This window comes from Centroberyx gerrardi, chromosome 12 (genome assembly GCF_048128805.1).
Source record: "Centroberyx gerrardi isolate f3 chromosome 12, fCenGer3.hap1.cur.20231027, whole genome shotgun sequence".
Lineage (NCBI taxonomy): Eukaryota > Metazoa > Chordata > Actinopteri > Beryciformes > Berycidae > Centroberyx > Centroberyx gerrardi.
Window position 1 is genome coordinate 25,520,802 of NC_136008.1, and position 15,778 is coordinate 25,536,579.

General features: G+C 44.4%; 1 protein-coding gene across 3 annotated transcripts in view; it reads right to left on the minus strand.

The window, feature by feature from the left end:
* Positions 1-531: 531 nt before the first annotated feature.
* The window catches only part of triob (trio Rho guanine nucleotide exchange factor b), an 87,843-nt gene continuing 72,596 nt past the window's right edge, over positions 532-15,778 (minus strand). The window contains exons 38-60 of one of the 3 annotated variants that reach the window (XM_071901285.2): positions 14,986-15,081; positions 14,381-14,529; positions 14,210-14,276; positions 13,984-14,087; positions 13,730-13,799; positions 13,449-13,538; positions 13,186-13,278; positions 13,022-13,072; positions 12,802-12,879; positions 12,184-12,375; positions 11,731-11,908; positions 11,533-11,613; positions 10,694-11,442; positions 9,118-9,368; positions 7,584-7,722; positions 7,420-7,447; positions 6,981-7,143; positions 5,934-6,055; positions 5,598-5,676; positions 4,907-5,107; positions 4,546-4,684; positions 4,044-4,230; positions 532-3,835 (exon numbers count right to left, since the gene is read on the minus strand). In XM_071901285.2, coding sequence (XP_071757386.2) covers positions 3,438-3,835; positions 4,044-4,230; positions 4,546-4,684; positions 4,907-5,107; positions 5,598-5,676; positions 5,934-6,055; positions 6,981-7,143; positions 7,420-7,447; positions 7,584-7,722; positions 9,118-9,368; positions 10,694-11,442; positions 11,533-11,613; positions 11,731-11,908; positions 12,184-12,375; positions 12,802-12,879; positions 13,022-13,072; positions 13,186-13,278; positions 13,449-13,538; positions 13,730-13,799; positions 13,984-14,087; positions 14,210-14,276; positions 14,381-14,529; positions 14,986-15,081 — 3,705 coding nt within the window. In that variant the 3' untranslated portion in view covers positions 532-3,437. Of the gene's footprint in view, positions 3,836-4,043; positions 4,231-4,545; positions 4,685-4,906; positions 5,108-5,597; positions 5,677-5,933; positions 6,056-6,980; positions 7,144-7,419; positions 7,448-7,583; positions 7,723-9,117; positions 9,369-10,693; positions 11,614-11,730; positions 11,909-12,183; positions 12,376-12,801; positions 12,880-13,021; positions 13,073-13,185; positions 13,279-13,448; positions 13,539-13,729; positions 13,800-13,983; positions 14,088-14,209; positions 14,277-14,380; positions 14,530-14,985; positions 15,082-15,778 lie in introns of all 3 variants that reach the window. The other 2 variants (XM_071901284.2, XM_071901283.2) reach the window with 2 other exon arrangements.

Consider the following 15,778-nt stretch of genomic DNA (forward strand, 5'->3'; position numbering starts at 1 on the left):
ATGCAGTTTCAACACCACACACATATATGATAATCATCATGTGCATGTCAAGCCGTAAAAAAAGTTGTTTTTACAGTAACTTCTCTTTTTGTTCTTTCAAACCAGAAGTGACTAATGTTAGAAGTGGAATTGAGGGTGGGGAGAGCGTGCATTCTGTTGCACTGACATTTTACTGTATTACAGTCGACCGATTCATGCACAGCAGCGCTATCTGCAGCGGACCGATAAGATCTCTGACATCCCTTCTCAACTTCTTTGTTTCTGGTTTATCAGCGGTACAGATCTTCATCTGGGCAGACACGTTCACTTGGTATTACTGTGCACACCTCCTCCTCCTCCTCCTCCTCCTCCTTTTTGTTTCATCATTGGAAACCGTGGTTTTCCCCAAGACGGGCTAAATATGACCTCAACGTGGCCACATTTACACAGGAAGGAAAAGAAAAAAAAACTGATAATAAGCCCCATATGATCCAGATGTGTTAGTCTTCTCACAGTTTTTTTTATCTTGACATCAAAACATCAAACGGGAGTTAGGTCAGTCATATTCTCTGTGTAACTTCAGCCTATGTGTTTTTTGTATTATGGTTTCAACTGTATTCAATAAGACAAGCTGGCACACATTTCTGTATGAGTCAATGCATGTAAAAATGTGCATACAAAGTCGTTGAGGGACCTGTTGTTCCTTGTACGTTTAATGGCAAAATAACTGAGGACAAAATAAAATATTTACAACACATAGTAACATGTAAACACAACTTTCTGTACAAAGAAATATACATGCAAAAGTAAAAACAAGTCATAATAAGACATTCAAAATGACATTGCTGCAGTCTTGTACTATGTGTATTATGTATAAAATATGACATAGTTATGAGGTTTACATCCTGGGCATGGGCACCTTGCCTGACCCTCTCTGTACAGCTTTACATAACGAATAGGTTGAGTTTCCCCAAAGGCATCTTAGTACTCAGATCATATTTTTCCGTGATTAAGCTCATGGAAATTTGATGCGCTGAATAATAGCGTGCTTTTGGGAAACCCAGATCCACACCAATAAATAAAGAGGACATGAAATGAGAGACCTGGACTATACAGACCAACAAGAGTCCTTGAACTCAACACATTATCGACTCCTTTAACAATAAAACAGGTTATTCGATAATAACTTTCTTCAAATAAAATGAAAAAAAACAAAAACAATGAACGCTGTTTTAGTTTCACCCACCTCTCTAGATTGACTCACCCAACTGGCACTTAACGAAAAAACAAAAAAAAAAAAAACACAGACATCAGTTTTGAACAAGCTCTTCACTTTAACACATCAACTCATTCAAATGAAGTGGAAAATATCTCTTTTGTGGCGGATGCAGGATAGTGCTGATGGATCTTGATCGGAGGGTTATTGTGGAATATTTGACATGTTGGTGGTACAAGCTTTGAGTGTTCCGTTCCCCAAAAGTATAACAGCATTCTCCAGTCATTCAAAGTCACTATGAGACTTTTTCCAGGCCTGTTGCTTGGTGAGAATGTCAACCAAGTCATCTTAAAAGTCAAACTGAGACGCTAAAAACAAGCAACATACACCAGGATCTATCTACAGAAGCCAAACAAACTCACACAGCAAACCACTTTGTGCACAGCTTGAAAAAAAGACAAGTGATTCTGAAATGTTACTTAGTTTTTTTTCAGCAATAAACCACCAAACAATTTATTACAATAAGAATAAATAAAGCCAAACTGAACCTATGTAAACACTCATACGTTTGGGTTCAGCGTGGTCGTTTATAACTTAACATGATAAATCATAAAAACACATTTTAGTGGGAGAACATAAAGCATAGTCAACTTTGGTATAGTTACAGAAAATAAAAACGCAACAATGACAAACTTGAAAGCATAAGTGCCTATATAATATAGATACACATTTTTTTTTTATACATTATTTCGGAAACCCCCTTCTTGTTTCGGGGGGGGGGGGGGGGGGGGGGGTTTGAAGATATTAATACTGAACTTAATACATAAGAGTTAACACAATACAGACATCTATCGCAGTACCAGGTACGTACATGCCTTTTTAAGAATACGGCTACAACACAAGTCTTCATAAATAGTTGCATAAACGTTAAAGCTGCAACATTGCACATGGGAATTGATGCAAAATACGAGTGCATTTCTAGTAGCGGTTTTGTTTATAGTGAAAATCCAGCAGCAGAAAGGGTCCGGAGGGAGATCTCAGCTCCCCGACGCCACTCCCCACCTGACCGGACTCACTCATACTCAGCAAATGAAAAAAGCATTTTGTTCTGTTGGAGACGAATTCTTCAAAATGAAAATGAAAGGCAGGAACACTTTATTTACAAAGTAAGGCGGATGCAGTTAGAAATCTGAGGAGCTTTTTCCCAATAGCTGTTATTTTTTTCTCTAGTTAATTTAGCCTGTGTCTCGAAGTGAAACGGTTTCACCTTTCAAACTGTAAGGGGGGGAGGGGGGCATAAAGATAAGCAAACTATTGCATTGAATGGAACTACAGTGTGTTTCTGGAAAAAACATGGTTTTGGTCTTCGTCTTGTTCTAGAAGGAGTGGACCCTGCTGACGGGCGCCACTTTGTTCACGCGTCTCATTCATCTCGTTTTCGTTCTACTCGCTAGTTAACCTTCGCTTTCCAAAGGGTATACGAATAAAGACAATTCTCTGTTTCCTTACTGTACATGTTTTCTTTTACAAAAAGTAATCTCTCGTTACAAAAAAAACAAACATTTTCTCGCGTTCGACCGAAAGCAACCTGAATTTCTCTTTTTATAATACAGTATTGTTTTATGTTTTATTTTTTTTTCTTTTTCTGTTTAACACTGTCCAAAACACAAGACTTGCTCACGCTGGCTTGTTGAGAAAGCTTGGTTTTCTCCCTGCTAAGTCAGTGTTTGAAATCTCAAACAGATTCAAACAGTTGTTTTTGTTGTGCAGGCATAATGACATTATGCCAAGGAGGGGAGGAGGAGGAGGAGGAGGGAGGACAGGGGGCGGGGGGGGGGGGGGGGGGGGGGGTTATAAGAGGACAAAAGTGTCTAAATTTCTTGGTTAAAACCAAGCAACATAGATCAGAGTCAAAGGGCATATCAGCAGAGGTCAGTCAGTCAGCAGCAGTAGGACTTTTGTGGTTTAGTGGAGGAGAAGGAGATCATTACAAATATGACTCGCTGGTGCTGGTGGTTCTCTCAGTAGGTTTCTTTTAACACCGCTCAACTGAACCAAACTGAGCTGAAGTCAAAGTTACTCATCCACCAAAGTTCCTTGGAGAGGGCAGCGCAGGCAGGAATTCATTCAATGCAGATACTGGTGGCTTACAGGCTGGTGCTGTCACAGAACTGGAATAGAGTAGAATGGGCGTTGCCATTCGAATCAGCATTCCAATTCTGCAATTCTGTCGGCTCTCCAGTCAGATGTGGTTGAGCAGGCGGCTGTGAAGGAAGGCCTTGATGGCGCCCACGGGCCGGACGTCGTTCTGGTGTTTCCGTCTCTCGATGAAGGAGATGAGCCTGGAGGTGTCCAGGTGCGCGGTGTGATGGTGGTTCTGGGGCGACGCGTGGTGCGAGCCGGCGTGTCCGGCGCCTCGAGGTTGGAGCCAGGGCTCCTGAAGGCAGGAGGCGGCGGAGGGCCGTCGCTCCGGCTCGCCTTGGAGCAGCAGGCACACGAAGTCCCGGGCGGCCGGGCTCACGCCCTGGAAGTAGTCCTGGGGGAAGCTGAAGTCTAGACGGCAGATGTTCAGACACGTCTCCTCCACGCTCTCGTCCAGGAAGGGAGAGGCGCCGCTCAGAACGACGTAGGTCACCACCCCTGTCAATCATTCAGTCCGTCAATACACCAGTAAATGAATCAGTGAATGGCTGAATTGATCAATTGGTCAGTCAGTCAATCAGGGACTAAAAATTGGGAGTACATTTCTTAGCTGTAGCATACTAGAATTTCTTCTGAAACATCTTAATACTACCTAACGTAATGCAAAATAAATTCCATATAATGTTACATATCCCTTGTTACAGACCTAAGCTCCAGAGGTCAGACGTCAGTGAGGCAGGCTGACCCAGGACCAGCTCAGGAGCGGAGAACTCTGGGCTCCCCAGGAGCAGGTGGATATAGGAGGAGGGGGGGTTCAGCTGGACCGCGTCGCCAAAGTCTGTCAGCTTGATCACCGGCTGGGAAGACGCATGTTCCACCACGATGTTCTCAGGCTGGGGGAGGAGGGAAAGGGCATTTTAGCCGTGGCACCCAGGAAAAATGATTTCGTAATGCCAGCATATTGTACTAGTACTGGGGCTTGCTGTTGAGAAAACAGCTGAAAACCACCATCTAATGCAATGAATGTGTGAAACAAGTTGGAAAACACATATTTGTAAAATTCCATGATATTCCCTGACTCCCCAAAATCAAATTCCCTGACTGTCCCTGTCTGGAATACACCTCTCTAAATTCCATGATATTCCAGAAATTCCATGACCTCTAGACCTGTGTAGAAGGTGCATTGAGGGATAAGGGTGTGTATTTACTTTGAGGTCGAGGTGTGCTATCCTCCAGCTGTGCAGGTAGTGGAGAGCTTCCAGAATATCTCTGAGGTACAGAGCCACCTTCTCCTCCGTCAGGTTGCCCCAGCTCACTACATAGTCCAGGAAACGCCCCTGGTCTGCCCTGAACACAACAGCAACACATCATACAGGTAGTCAGAATGTTGTACTGTAGCACACACACACACACACACACACACACACACACACACACACACACACCAGATACAGTATGATAGAACACATGATGGACAAAGCTCATCCAAGTTTCATCTATTTACATTTTCCTAGCTGTGGGGGTCACCGCATCTAAATGAATGGAAAAGAAACATTATTCTTTACTTACATCTCTAGTACGAGCACGTAGCTGCTGGCCGTCTCATATGTGTCCAGCAGTCTGACCAGGTTGGGATGGTCCAGAGTCTGCAGGAGCCGGATCTCCTGCAGGACCTGTTCTCGACGCAGCAGCCTCTTGTTGACGTGTTTGGCCGCTACCGTCCGCTTACTCCCTCTCTGGTCGCACCGCTTGGCCACCGAGAACCGGCCCCTGGGGACCAGAGATGGGAACGGTACACTGAGCGTATAAAGTATTATGATCACCTTCCCAATATTGAGTTGCACCCCGTTTTTGTACAATCCATGTTTGCACATCCTCTTCATCTATACAGTGGCTGTTTTTTAATCTGCTGCCACCCATTTATCTACAGTGCTTTTCTCCCCCATGGAAGAAATCAATAAGGGATCATAACTGTCACTTGGATTCACCCGGAGAGTCTATTTCACAAAGGGGCAGGTATTACTAATATTTAGCACACTCACTGTAGTTAGTAAAGCAATAAATTACAATTCCTCCTGTTCTGACTAATTCTAGTTCCACTATTACTACTACTTTAACTACTACTTCTAATAATAAGAGCAACCATACTGGATGTTTATTAGCTTTGATGAGGTCCTGGAGCATTACATGAGAGTCAAATTCTGACTCTCAGACTCAAAAATAATAATAAAAATTTTTTTTTTTGGAATATGAATATTACCTTCCCAGTTCAGTGATCTCTGTGTAATAGGACTCAAAGCTGCTCTTCCAGAGGACTTCACTGCCATCATCAGGGGTTCCTGGGAACACATTGTAATCAGCATGGGTCAAGTATTTTAAACTGTACATCTAAATTATCCAAATGGATATATAGTACTAATCATATAGGATTTTGCGATGTATTTACAGTAATAGGACTTTGCATTTTTAGCACAGGTGGAAATCGAACCCCTAACCCGAGGCAGTGTGAGTACCATACTCTACCCATTAAGCTATACAAATCCAGTTAAATCACTGGCACATTCATCGTTCCAAGGTTCACACCATGGACTCTCACCTGAGACTCTGAGGCTGGCGGAGGAGGTGACAGAGCCTGTTACATTTGTGGCAACACAGCTGTACACACCACTGTCCTCTACAGACACTCCCAGGATACGCAGTGCTGCCTCTCCTGTCTCACTGTAGAAGGGGAGGAGGGCAGAGGGGACACACCATCAGACAACAGCCATTGAGAAATTGCTGTGATGATTGCTGTGATTCTCTATCATCTCTATCCATTTTTAAAGGTGGGATATGTAGCATGTGTTTCTCAAAATGCCAGAGCACATTTCCCACTGGTTCTGGCTGCAAAGAGGATGCTGCTACTTGTCCTCTCCCCTACTGACCTTATTCACATGGCCTTATGGACACTCAGTGTGGGAAACTACCTGGAAAATTGGTAAATATATAAAACTACCCTGACTTCAACACATAAGTGAGGACTTCAGGTAGCCCTAACAGTTATCAAATTACTAACAATCTCAGGAACAGCAACCACAATTTAGCAGGGAAGCTAGCTAACTTTAAATGAAATTTAAATGATAAATGTTTGTATGATGCGTCTTGGTTCACAAAAGTAGGACAGGGCTGGACTTGCTCTTCAAGGTAGTTTTCCATCCCAAGTATTCAAAATGGCGACTGTGTGAATAAGGTCAATCCCTGGTGTGGCTTTGCGTGTGTTTGTTTTGAAGAGCAAGAAGGGCAAGAGCCGATAACATCCTTTGATAACAGCCAATATGCATTCTGACCAGGTAAGCTAATATGAAGTTGGGGCTATGCTGCTAGAATAGCTGAACTACAATAAAGTTGTGTATTACTTGAAAAATAAACATTGTTCCTGTTTTGTGCTGTCAACCAATCCATCAGATGTCCCACAAAATTCGACAACGTAAAATGCAGTACAGAGGCCGGTAGAGGCAGACAAAGGTCTCATTTATGGTAATTCAACTAATATCTCAAAAATAATGTGGTAATGATTTATTGATGTTAAAATGCTAAATGAAGCACCTTTAAGAAAAAGTTAAGAGAGTGAAGAGTGAAGTCAAAACACAGCCTAACCCATCACCTGTAAGTGATGCTGTAGTGTCCGTTGTTGCTCAGAGTGCTGTTGTCAGGTCCCCGCCAGGTGACGGTGGCCCGGGGGCGACCACACACTTTACACCTCAGAGTAACGCTGTCGCCACTCTCACATGCCATGTCGCTCACAGGGATGAGGAACTCTGGAGGAGCTGGAGAGAGAGGGTAATATCTTTAATCTTAATTCAGTCTGAAATCCAATTCCCTACAACGGGGTTTCAAAGACAGGAAGAGATGGACGATTAAAAAGAACCACCACAATTCATTCAAAAGATAAAGGTATTTGAGGTTAATGGGCTGGGTAAGCCAGCAAAATCAGTTGTGCATTTGCATTAGTGCTCTGCAATGTGTTTCCTTTATGATACACACAAACACACGCGCGTGCACACATACACACTCCTTGGCCAAAAGCGACTGTGTGTACGTACCATCATAGATGTAATTGGGATTCAGAAGCTGAAAGAATGAAGTGAAAAGACAAGATTGGGTTTCTTGAATTTACAGTTGTAAATTAAGACTTAAAGAGAGGACAAAGAGGCAACACATTGATTCATAATCAAACTCATAATCAAAGTTGTGTCTTCCACTCTACCTTGACAGAGACTTTGTTGGCCAGGCCGTCCTGAGACTTGCGGAAGCCATTCTCCACCTTGCTCTCCTTCCTGCTCTCCTTGTCTCGCTTCTCAGACTTGCGGCGGATGCGGAGCGCTGTGTGCCATGATAATGATTTTCTAAACCGCACGAAAAAGGAGAGAAAATTTAATTCTTGCTGATTTTTCAAGTCAAAAATCAGCGTGTAACAACGCATTATGTAATAACACCGCATTATGTAATAACACCGCATTATGTAATAACTCGACAAAATGTAATACATTTTCACTTCATTATGTAATAACACCCGCATTTTGTAATAATCTGCCGCATTTTGCAATACACAGCCTGAACGCAATATGTAATAAATTTCCCCACATTTTGTAATAAATTATTACATATTGCGGTGGTTATTTGTCATACACAGTGGCAATTCAAGGTGCTTTACAAAGATTAAAAGATTTATAAGAACAATGAATAAATAAATAGTGGTGTAGATAAAAACAAGATTTAAAGTAAGTTAAAGAACTCAAATAACTCAACTAAAAGCATCCATGAACAGTGTGGTTTTGAGTCCTGATCAATCAATCAGTCAAGTTTTTATCTGTCACGTGTAATCATTCAGGTACAATCACAGTGAAATGTAATCCCGTCAGTTCTGATTCAAAAGTTTAGGCTACTTTTAAGATGGACAGGGAGTCTGTTTCAGAGATGCGCAGCATAGTGACTAAAGGTTGTTTCACCAAGTTCAGCCCTGGCACTGGGCACTACTAGCAGCCCACTCCCACTTGACCTGAGAGGCCTAGCAGGAGTGTACTCCTTAAACATGTCTGTAAATATATTATAAACAAGCAGCATTGCCTTATATTCAATTCTGTGGCTGACAGGAAGCCAGTGTAGTGACTTAAGAATCGGGGTGATGTGGTCTGACCTTTTGGTCCCTGTAAGAACTCAACTGCATTTTGAATAAGCTGAAGCTTTTTGATGGTCTTTTTGGGGAGCTCTGTCAAAAGACCATTGCAGTAGTCTGCTAGAAATAAAAGTGTGAATAAGTTTTTCCAGGTCGGCTTTTGACATGAAGTCCCTGAGTTTGGCTGTATTTGTAAGCTGATCTTGTTACTGCTTTTATGTGGCTATTTAGACTAAGATCAGAGTCAACTATAACGCCGGTCTAATTTAATATTTGGAAGTTTAATTTAGCTTAATTGTTAAAAATATAACGTGTACAGATGAAGACATCCATTTTGGTTGGTTATTACATAATGCACTGTTTTATTACATTTTCATCATTAAAAATGTGCAACTCCCGCATTTTGTAATAACCACCGCAATATGTAATAATTTATTACAAAATGCGGGGAAATTTATTACATATTGCGTTCAGGCTGTGTATTACAAAATGCGGCAGATTATTACAAAATGCGGGTGAAAATGTATTACATTTTGTCGAGTTATTACATAATGTGGTGTTATTACATAATGCGGTGTTACACAGTGTAATCTAAGATATTCGAGATAATGTCACGCATCCTTACTTGATGGTTCCTTCGGGGAGTTCGGGGGTGATGGAGGCTGAGGTGTGTCCCAATACGTAGCCAGGGATCCAGCCCTCGGCGGCGGGGCAGTGCTCGTTTGACGCCCGGTACACCAGAAACATGTTCTGCTGGTTGCTGGCTAGCATCTGGACCACCTCGCCCTGCACCACGCTGATCTCATCCTCCTTCACGGCCACGTAGTCCTGAGTCACCAGCATGGTGGACACACTGCTGCTGCTACTGCTTTCACTCTGTTAGGGCAGAGGATTGAACAGCTTTAGCCTTTAGACCAGGCTGCACACCCAGAGACACACAACACTGTATCACACTGTGAGACTGCACACACATCCACATTTCTATATGCACGCATACGTCCATATGTACATACTGTTAGCAGACACACCCAAACCGACACATACACACACATGCACAAACATACACAAAGACACAAATAATAAACATAATAATAACTAGAAGTAATACATCACCTATGGGCATACATAGTGAGGATATACACATGCATGCAAATGTACACACATACTTTATTGGATGCCGAGGAGGGGAAATAGGTGTATTAATAGCTCCACACCAATCAAATGCTTCATTTGATTGACAGTAACACACAAAATGGCCCCGCTAACATCCCTGATCTCATGCGGCGAAGGAAGCATTACCAAACACTTTGTTATCACGCAGAGGTGTGGTTAGAGCAAAATTAGGGCAATCGCTTATGTCTACAGTGATGACCTACTGGTCTCTATCTAAAGCAGCGGTTATGTTCTCCAGAAGTTGTAAGACAGAAGGTATGATCCCCAGGTCAGAGAGACGGATGGTTTGTGTTTCTCAAAGACAGAGAGAGAGACTGAAATAAAGTAGAGGATTTCCAAGCAAGAAGAAACACAGAAGGCAGTTTTATCAGCCTGAAGAAAGACAGAGTAGCTGGAATTGAAGCAAAGAGCAGCTGGTGTAGGCTTGAGGCTATTCATGGCAAAGTGGAGACTAAACCAGCTGGCAGGAAACGGACAGAAAGGAAGGTAAGAGGATCAGTAAACAATAGAAAGCGAAACAGCTCTTCATACATGATAAAGTTTTGACCGAATAGAAATCCGTGATTACTGCAGGATAATTGCTTGAGAAGATTTCCATGTAACAATGGACAAAGGTGAAAGAGAAGCGGACGTTTTTTAACAACTGGTGACAGTGACTGTTAGTGCCTATTAGCTGCAGTTGAGAAGCAAACATATACTGTAGCCGACAGAGAATGCTTAAGATAGCAGATACTACACAGCTGCTCTATCAGCCATACCCACACTGTTAGTACAATCTGAAAGAGCCAGAAAACACTCTCTCTTTCACACACACACACGTTCTAGTGACCAAGTTAGTGCGCTTAGATAGCCATTAATCTCCAGTGCTTCAGCAGTAGTAGTAATAGTAGTAGACGTTGCATGTACAAGCCATTCTCAGAGCCAGTGGCAGGATGACTGACTGACCAGCCAGCCAGTGAGGAGGGGGTTAGTGACTAGTGAGTAGCACTCGGCCGCACAGAAGCCCGGGCCTTGATTTGGCGTCTTACCCCATTGCTCTGGGTGGAGTGTATGGACTGCTCGCTGGTGGAGGAGCATGTGCTCATGCGGTCTATGTCCTTACTGTGGGTGGAGTGGCGATGATGAGAGGGCGTCCCGTGGCCTCCTCTGCCCACAGAGTCCCCACCACCGCCACTGTCACTGGGGTAGGAGAAAGAACCAGGCCGGCTGGCGGGGGAGGGAGGCATGGCCGGGACCATAGCCCAGAAAGAGTTGCCTTTGTGAGCCGGGCTGCTGGGGACAAAGGCCTCCTTCCCTTGACCTCCTCCTCCTCCTCCTCCAGGGGACTGAGGAGAAGTCAGAGGCAAAACCGTCCCGACTCGAGGGTTTTTGAGAGACAGATTCAGAGGAGCCACGGCCATCTGCGGTATATTAGCCGTTTGGTGTCTCTGGGGTTCCTCACAGCCTCGCAGGCCCTGCCTGGGGCTGCCCTCGGCGCTGCCCGACGGCTTGTTACTGTTATTACTGTTACTTCCGCGAGGGCCATCCAGCACCCTCATCTTAGGGACCTCTGAGGCTAACAGCTCCCCATCCGTGGCGGTGTCTGGATAGGGGTTAGGGGGGAGGGACTGAGGGGTCTGGGGGTGGCAAGGCGACCACGTACCTGCTGATCGGTCGGGCCCCTCGGGGCCCGGGGGGTGGTGGTGGTGGACGGGCTGGGGGAGGCGCGAGGAGGGCTGGGGGATGCGGGAGGGTCGGGAGCGAGGGCCGCAGAGAGAGGAGGAGTTGCCCCCTGATCCTCCAGAGCTGCCGCCACCACCTCCTCCTCCTCCTCCTCCCATGTTGGAGGTGCTATTGGAGCTGCTGCCTCCTGCCAGGCCTCCAGCACTGCTGCTGCTACTGCTGGGTGGACCGCCTGACCCGCCGCCACCCACATGGTTCCTCTGGTACTCTATGGGAGATGTCAGCGCTGTGGGAGCGCGGGAGGGATAAGACCGAAGAGGAATTATTTTCCATATCGATTACAAGTCCATCATTTTGGTGTATGTGTACATTGCATAGTCAAAACAATACACCCCTCTCTTACCGTTGAGGAAGTTGCGCTGGTTCTCCAGTATCTGGCTGACCTGGTGGATCCAGACCTGACTGACCCCAGGACCGGCCGAATGGAGGGTGTACCTCTCCTGGCTGCCACTAGACGACCTGGAGGTCAGCGTGAACTTGCAGGGGTCTTCTGGGTTTTCCTCTAGACCCAACCAGCTCACCTGAGGGGAGAGAGAGAGAGGATGGGAGGGAGGGAGATGAAAGGGGAACAGAATAGAGTGGAGAAAGGTAAGAATAGAGGGAGAGAAAGGAGTTTGACATTCCATTTATGAATTTATGAATGATCCGCCTAAGTGAACATGTAATCCAAGGATGTCTACAGAGTTTCATCATTTATTTGTGTGAGGTTTACAACTTGTTCTGACAGTAGCTAATACTCTTCTTCACATATGAAAGAGTTTGACTTTTTTTTGCCATTTCAGTAAGTTGCACTCACCTTGATGCTGTTCTTGAAGAGGTAGCCAGGAGTGGAGTAGCCCTTCTTTTTGTCCAGGGGCTCGCTGAAGATGACGATCTGCTCGAAGAGGAAGACTCTCCTCTCCTTCATCCTGGACAGAAGTCCTCCATCTTGGTCCGAGACCATGAAAGTATCCTGGAGGAGTAATCTGCCCTGGGCCACGATCTTACCCTGAAGGGAGGAGGAGAGTAGAGGGAAAGGGAAGAGAGGAGGCAAGGGTACAGGATATCAGAGGAGAGACGAGTAGAGGAAAGAATACTGTTAGAAAGGCAGAGAGGCAGCAAAGAGACTTTTGTCTATTTTGTTGTGGAGAAACAACATGCCCATCTCCATCACTTGCTGAACATTGTGCATACACAAGGGAGTCAAAAAAGAAAATCAATCTGTGACAGCAGAAAAACTAGTTATAGTAAAGCTGTGAAAAATGTATAGACACTGACACCTAGTGACAGATGTCTTCAATTACAAATTGAGTGTAAACTATTAACCTTAAGACCAACCACTCACCCCCATTGTTGTATTTATCCAAACACACACACACACACACACACACACACACACACACACTTCTGAGAGAGAATAAAAAATCAGTCTTACATCAAAGCCTTGAAGGCGCCCGACGTTCATCATGTCATTGCAGCGCTTGGGGACCACACACATGACCTCTACAGCTTTCTAAGGTGGTACAGGAGAAGAAAACAAACTTTTAGAGACAAGCTGCTTGTATGTCAGTCAAGTAGAAAGACACAAGAATTGTAAAGGGCCATTCTGTGTTCTTAAACTTTTTCAGACTGAAATACAGTGCAGCACGTCTTACCTCCAGCTCTACTATGTCCGCTCCAGCCTTCTTGGAAACCTTGAGAAGATCCTGTACAAAAAAGTATAAATGCAAACAGTAATGTTCATTCTGTGGATAGTACTTTTGAGTCTCTATGAATGATGCTTGTAAAGTACGAAGCAGTGTTGTGTGGGTATATTTACCTTCAGTAGTAGCTGGTACTTCATTATGCGTTGGACAGGTTTGATCAGCAGGTCAGTGATCTGCAGTCTGTGGCCCAAACGCTGCTTAAGGTCCTGGTGAAAAACACATGACAATATCGTCTTTAGGAAATATTATTCATGTGGTTAATACTGCATGGTTAATGACCTAGAAGAGACATTGATACTAGCATATACTCGCTATATTTTACAGCATGAGTCAGTGCAGGGTTGGGTAAAGGTGTAAAATGGTTTGACATTCTCACTTCAAAGTAAGTGTCGATGTACTCCGACACAATGTGCTCAGACTTGGGCTTGTTCTGGCAGTACACGATGTACATGTGTAGCCTCCGCTCCTGCAATAAAAACAAAAGCAGAAAAACAAAGGCAGCGTTGAGAAGTAGAGAAATATTAGAGGTTAGAGACATTATTCCCTGACTCCCTGACTGAATGCACTTGATAAACTAAAAATGATTGACATTTGTTTTTTCTTTTTCTTTTCTTTGCTGTAAACTAAATCAATTCCACTTTTTTTTTTCTTTCCCACCTGTTTGACAAACAGAGGAGCCAGCCTATCAGGATCCTCCAAGCACTTCTCAATCTCTGCCAGGAAGAAGCTGTGGACCAATCAAGAGAGAAACATGTGTTTTAAGGAAAATGTGTCTCCTGTGCTATATCGTAATTCCTAAAAACTCCATGCTATGGGAGCTAATACAAGCTGACTTTTAAGTGAAAACAAAATTATAATTTCAATCAGTAGTGGAATTTGTCACAGTTGATTGAAGAAGACAGTCAGCGTACTCTTTGTGCCAGTCATAGATCTGATGGATGTTTCCGAAGACGATCTTGTCTTTTCCTCTCATGTCGTCCGGAACGCCTTCCTCCTTCATTCTGCTCATGTAGCCCTGGGGGGAGAGAGTCAGCTCGTTTGTAAAAATACATAGCAAATACTGACCAAATAACCTAATTTCTAATACTTCATTTTCAGGCACTTTTCCATTTTTCAAATTTTGATAACGTTTTTCACCTCCACCACTGATCCCAGGTCTCTGACGTAGTCTCTCTCCGTCTCCACCAGCTCCAGCATCACATAACTGAGGACAGACAACAGAAATTGTCATTATCCCAGACAAATGTAATCCACACTAATGAAGAAAGATGAGAACAAACGAAGATACAGAGAAAGCTGTAAACTCACTGTCTTCTCTTGAGGAAGCCGGACTTGCGCTCTTCCACCTCATCGATGGGCGAGGAGGAGGAGAGGAGGGAGTTGTCGGAGGGGTTGAAGGAAGGGGAGCTGCTGTCGCCCTGCTCCACCGACAGAGAACTGGGACGATCCTCCAGGGACTGGCGGAGAGGGACAGAGGCAGGGAGGGAGCAGAGGGAAGAGAGAGAGAAGGAGGACAGAGGGGAAAAAACAGGAATGAAGATCTCAGCAATGCATTTCTCCGACAAGGATCGAAACCAGTACCGCTGTGTGACTCTAAAGCAAACCGTAATGCCTTGATTTTGATATGTGTCTACATGTAGGCCAATGGGCATGTGTGCTGGGTTTATGTGCCAGGTTGCTGGAACAGGGGACAGCTGGCATAGTGAGTCACAGTCACTGACAGATGACTGGTGCGCCATGATGCCATCCTCACCGTCAACAACACCAGAAAAAAAAATTAAAAAAATGGAAAACACCCTCCCAGACCAGAGATACACAGCTGTGAATGTGTGTGTGTGTGTGTGTGTGTGTGTGTGTGTGTGTGTGTGTGTACGTGTGTGAATGCGTCATTCTGTTTATCATGTCCATCTTACCATCTTGCTCTTCACCAACTCCTCGATGGCGCTGACCAGTTCTGCAGCGCTGGGAGTCTCTGAACTACTGGGCCGACCGGACAGACGAGACGCAGACTGAGAGAGAGAGAGAGAGAGAGAGAGAGAGAGAGAGAGAGAGAGAGAGAGAGAAATCATTTATTTTCCAATTCCTATCTCTATTATATAGGTTTTTACAATATTGCATTTCTTGCTTCCAAAATGGACTGATGTCTTTTGTGAAATGAGAATATTTACAGTCCTGAATCTTAGGGAGTTCTGTCTTCTAAGATTAAAAGCTACAGCAACAGTTAAGGTCAGTCAGTGTTCAAATAAAACTTGGTGATACTGTGTATATAATCAGGCTCACCATCGATGAGTTTGGACCCCCTGATAGTCCACATGTCCAAATAAGGACTGGGTGGGTGTGATCTCCCTAATAGAAGGGCGAATTGGGGGCCTTGTTGGAGCCAATCACAGGCTAGTGTTAGGGACACAGGGGTTATGAGGCGGGTTTAGGTCAAGGGCAAGCTCTGGGATTGGACAGTTCTGTGAGCATGAGCACCATGATTGGTCAAACAAGTTAAGATACAGAAAGTGTTGCTAAATACTCCATTGGAGAAAAGGGTTGCCTCTGCAACCGACCCAAGCCTGAGACAAAATACCAGACCAGACTTAAACCTCATTCACTACGGCAAAATGGAGTATTCACTTCAGCAACAGCGGAATAACTAAACTCCAAGGGAATCCAAGTGTCAGTCAATGACTTGGCGAAAGAAGGAACGGGGAAAAGGCA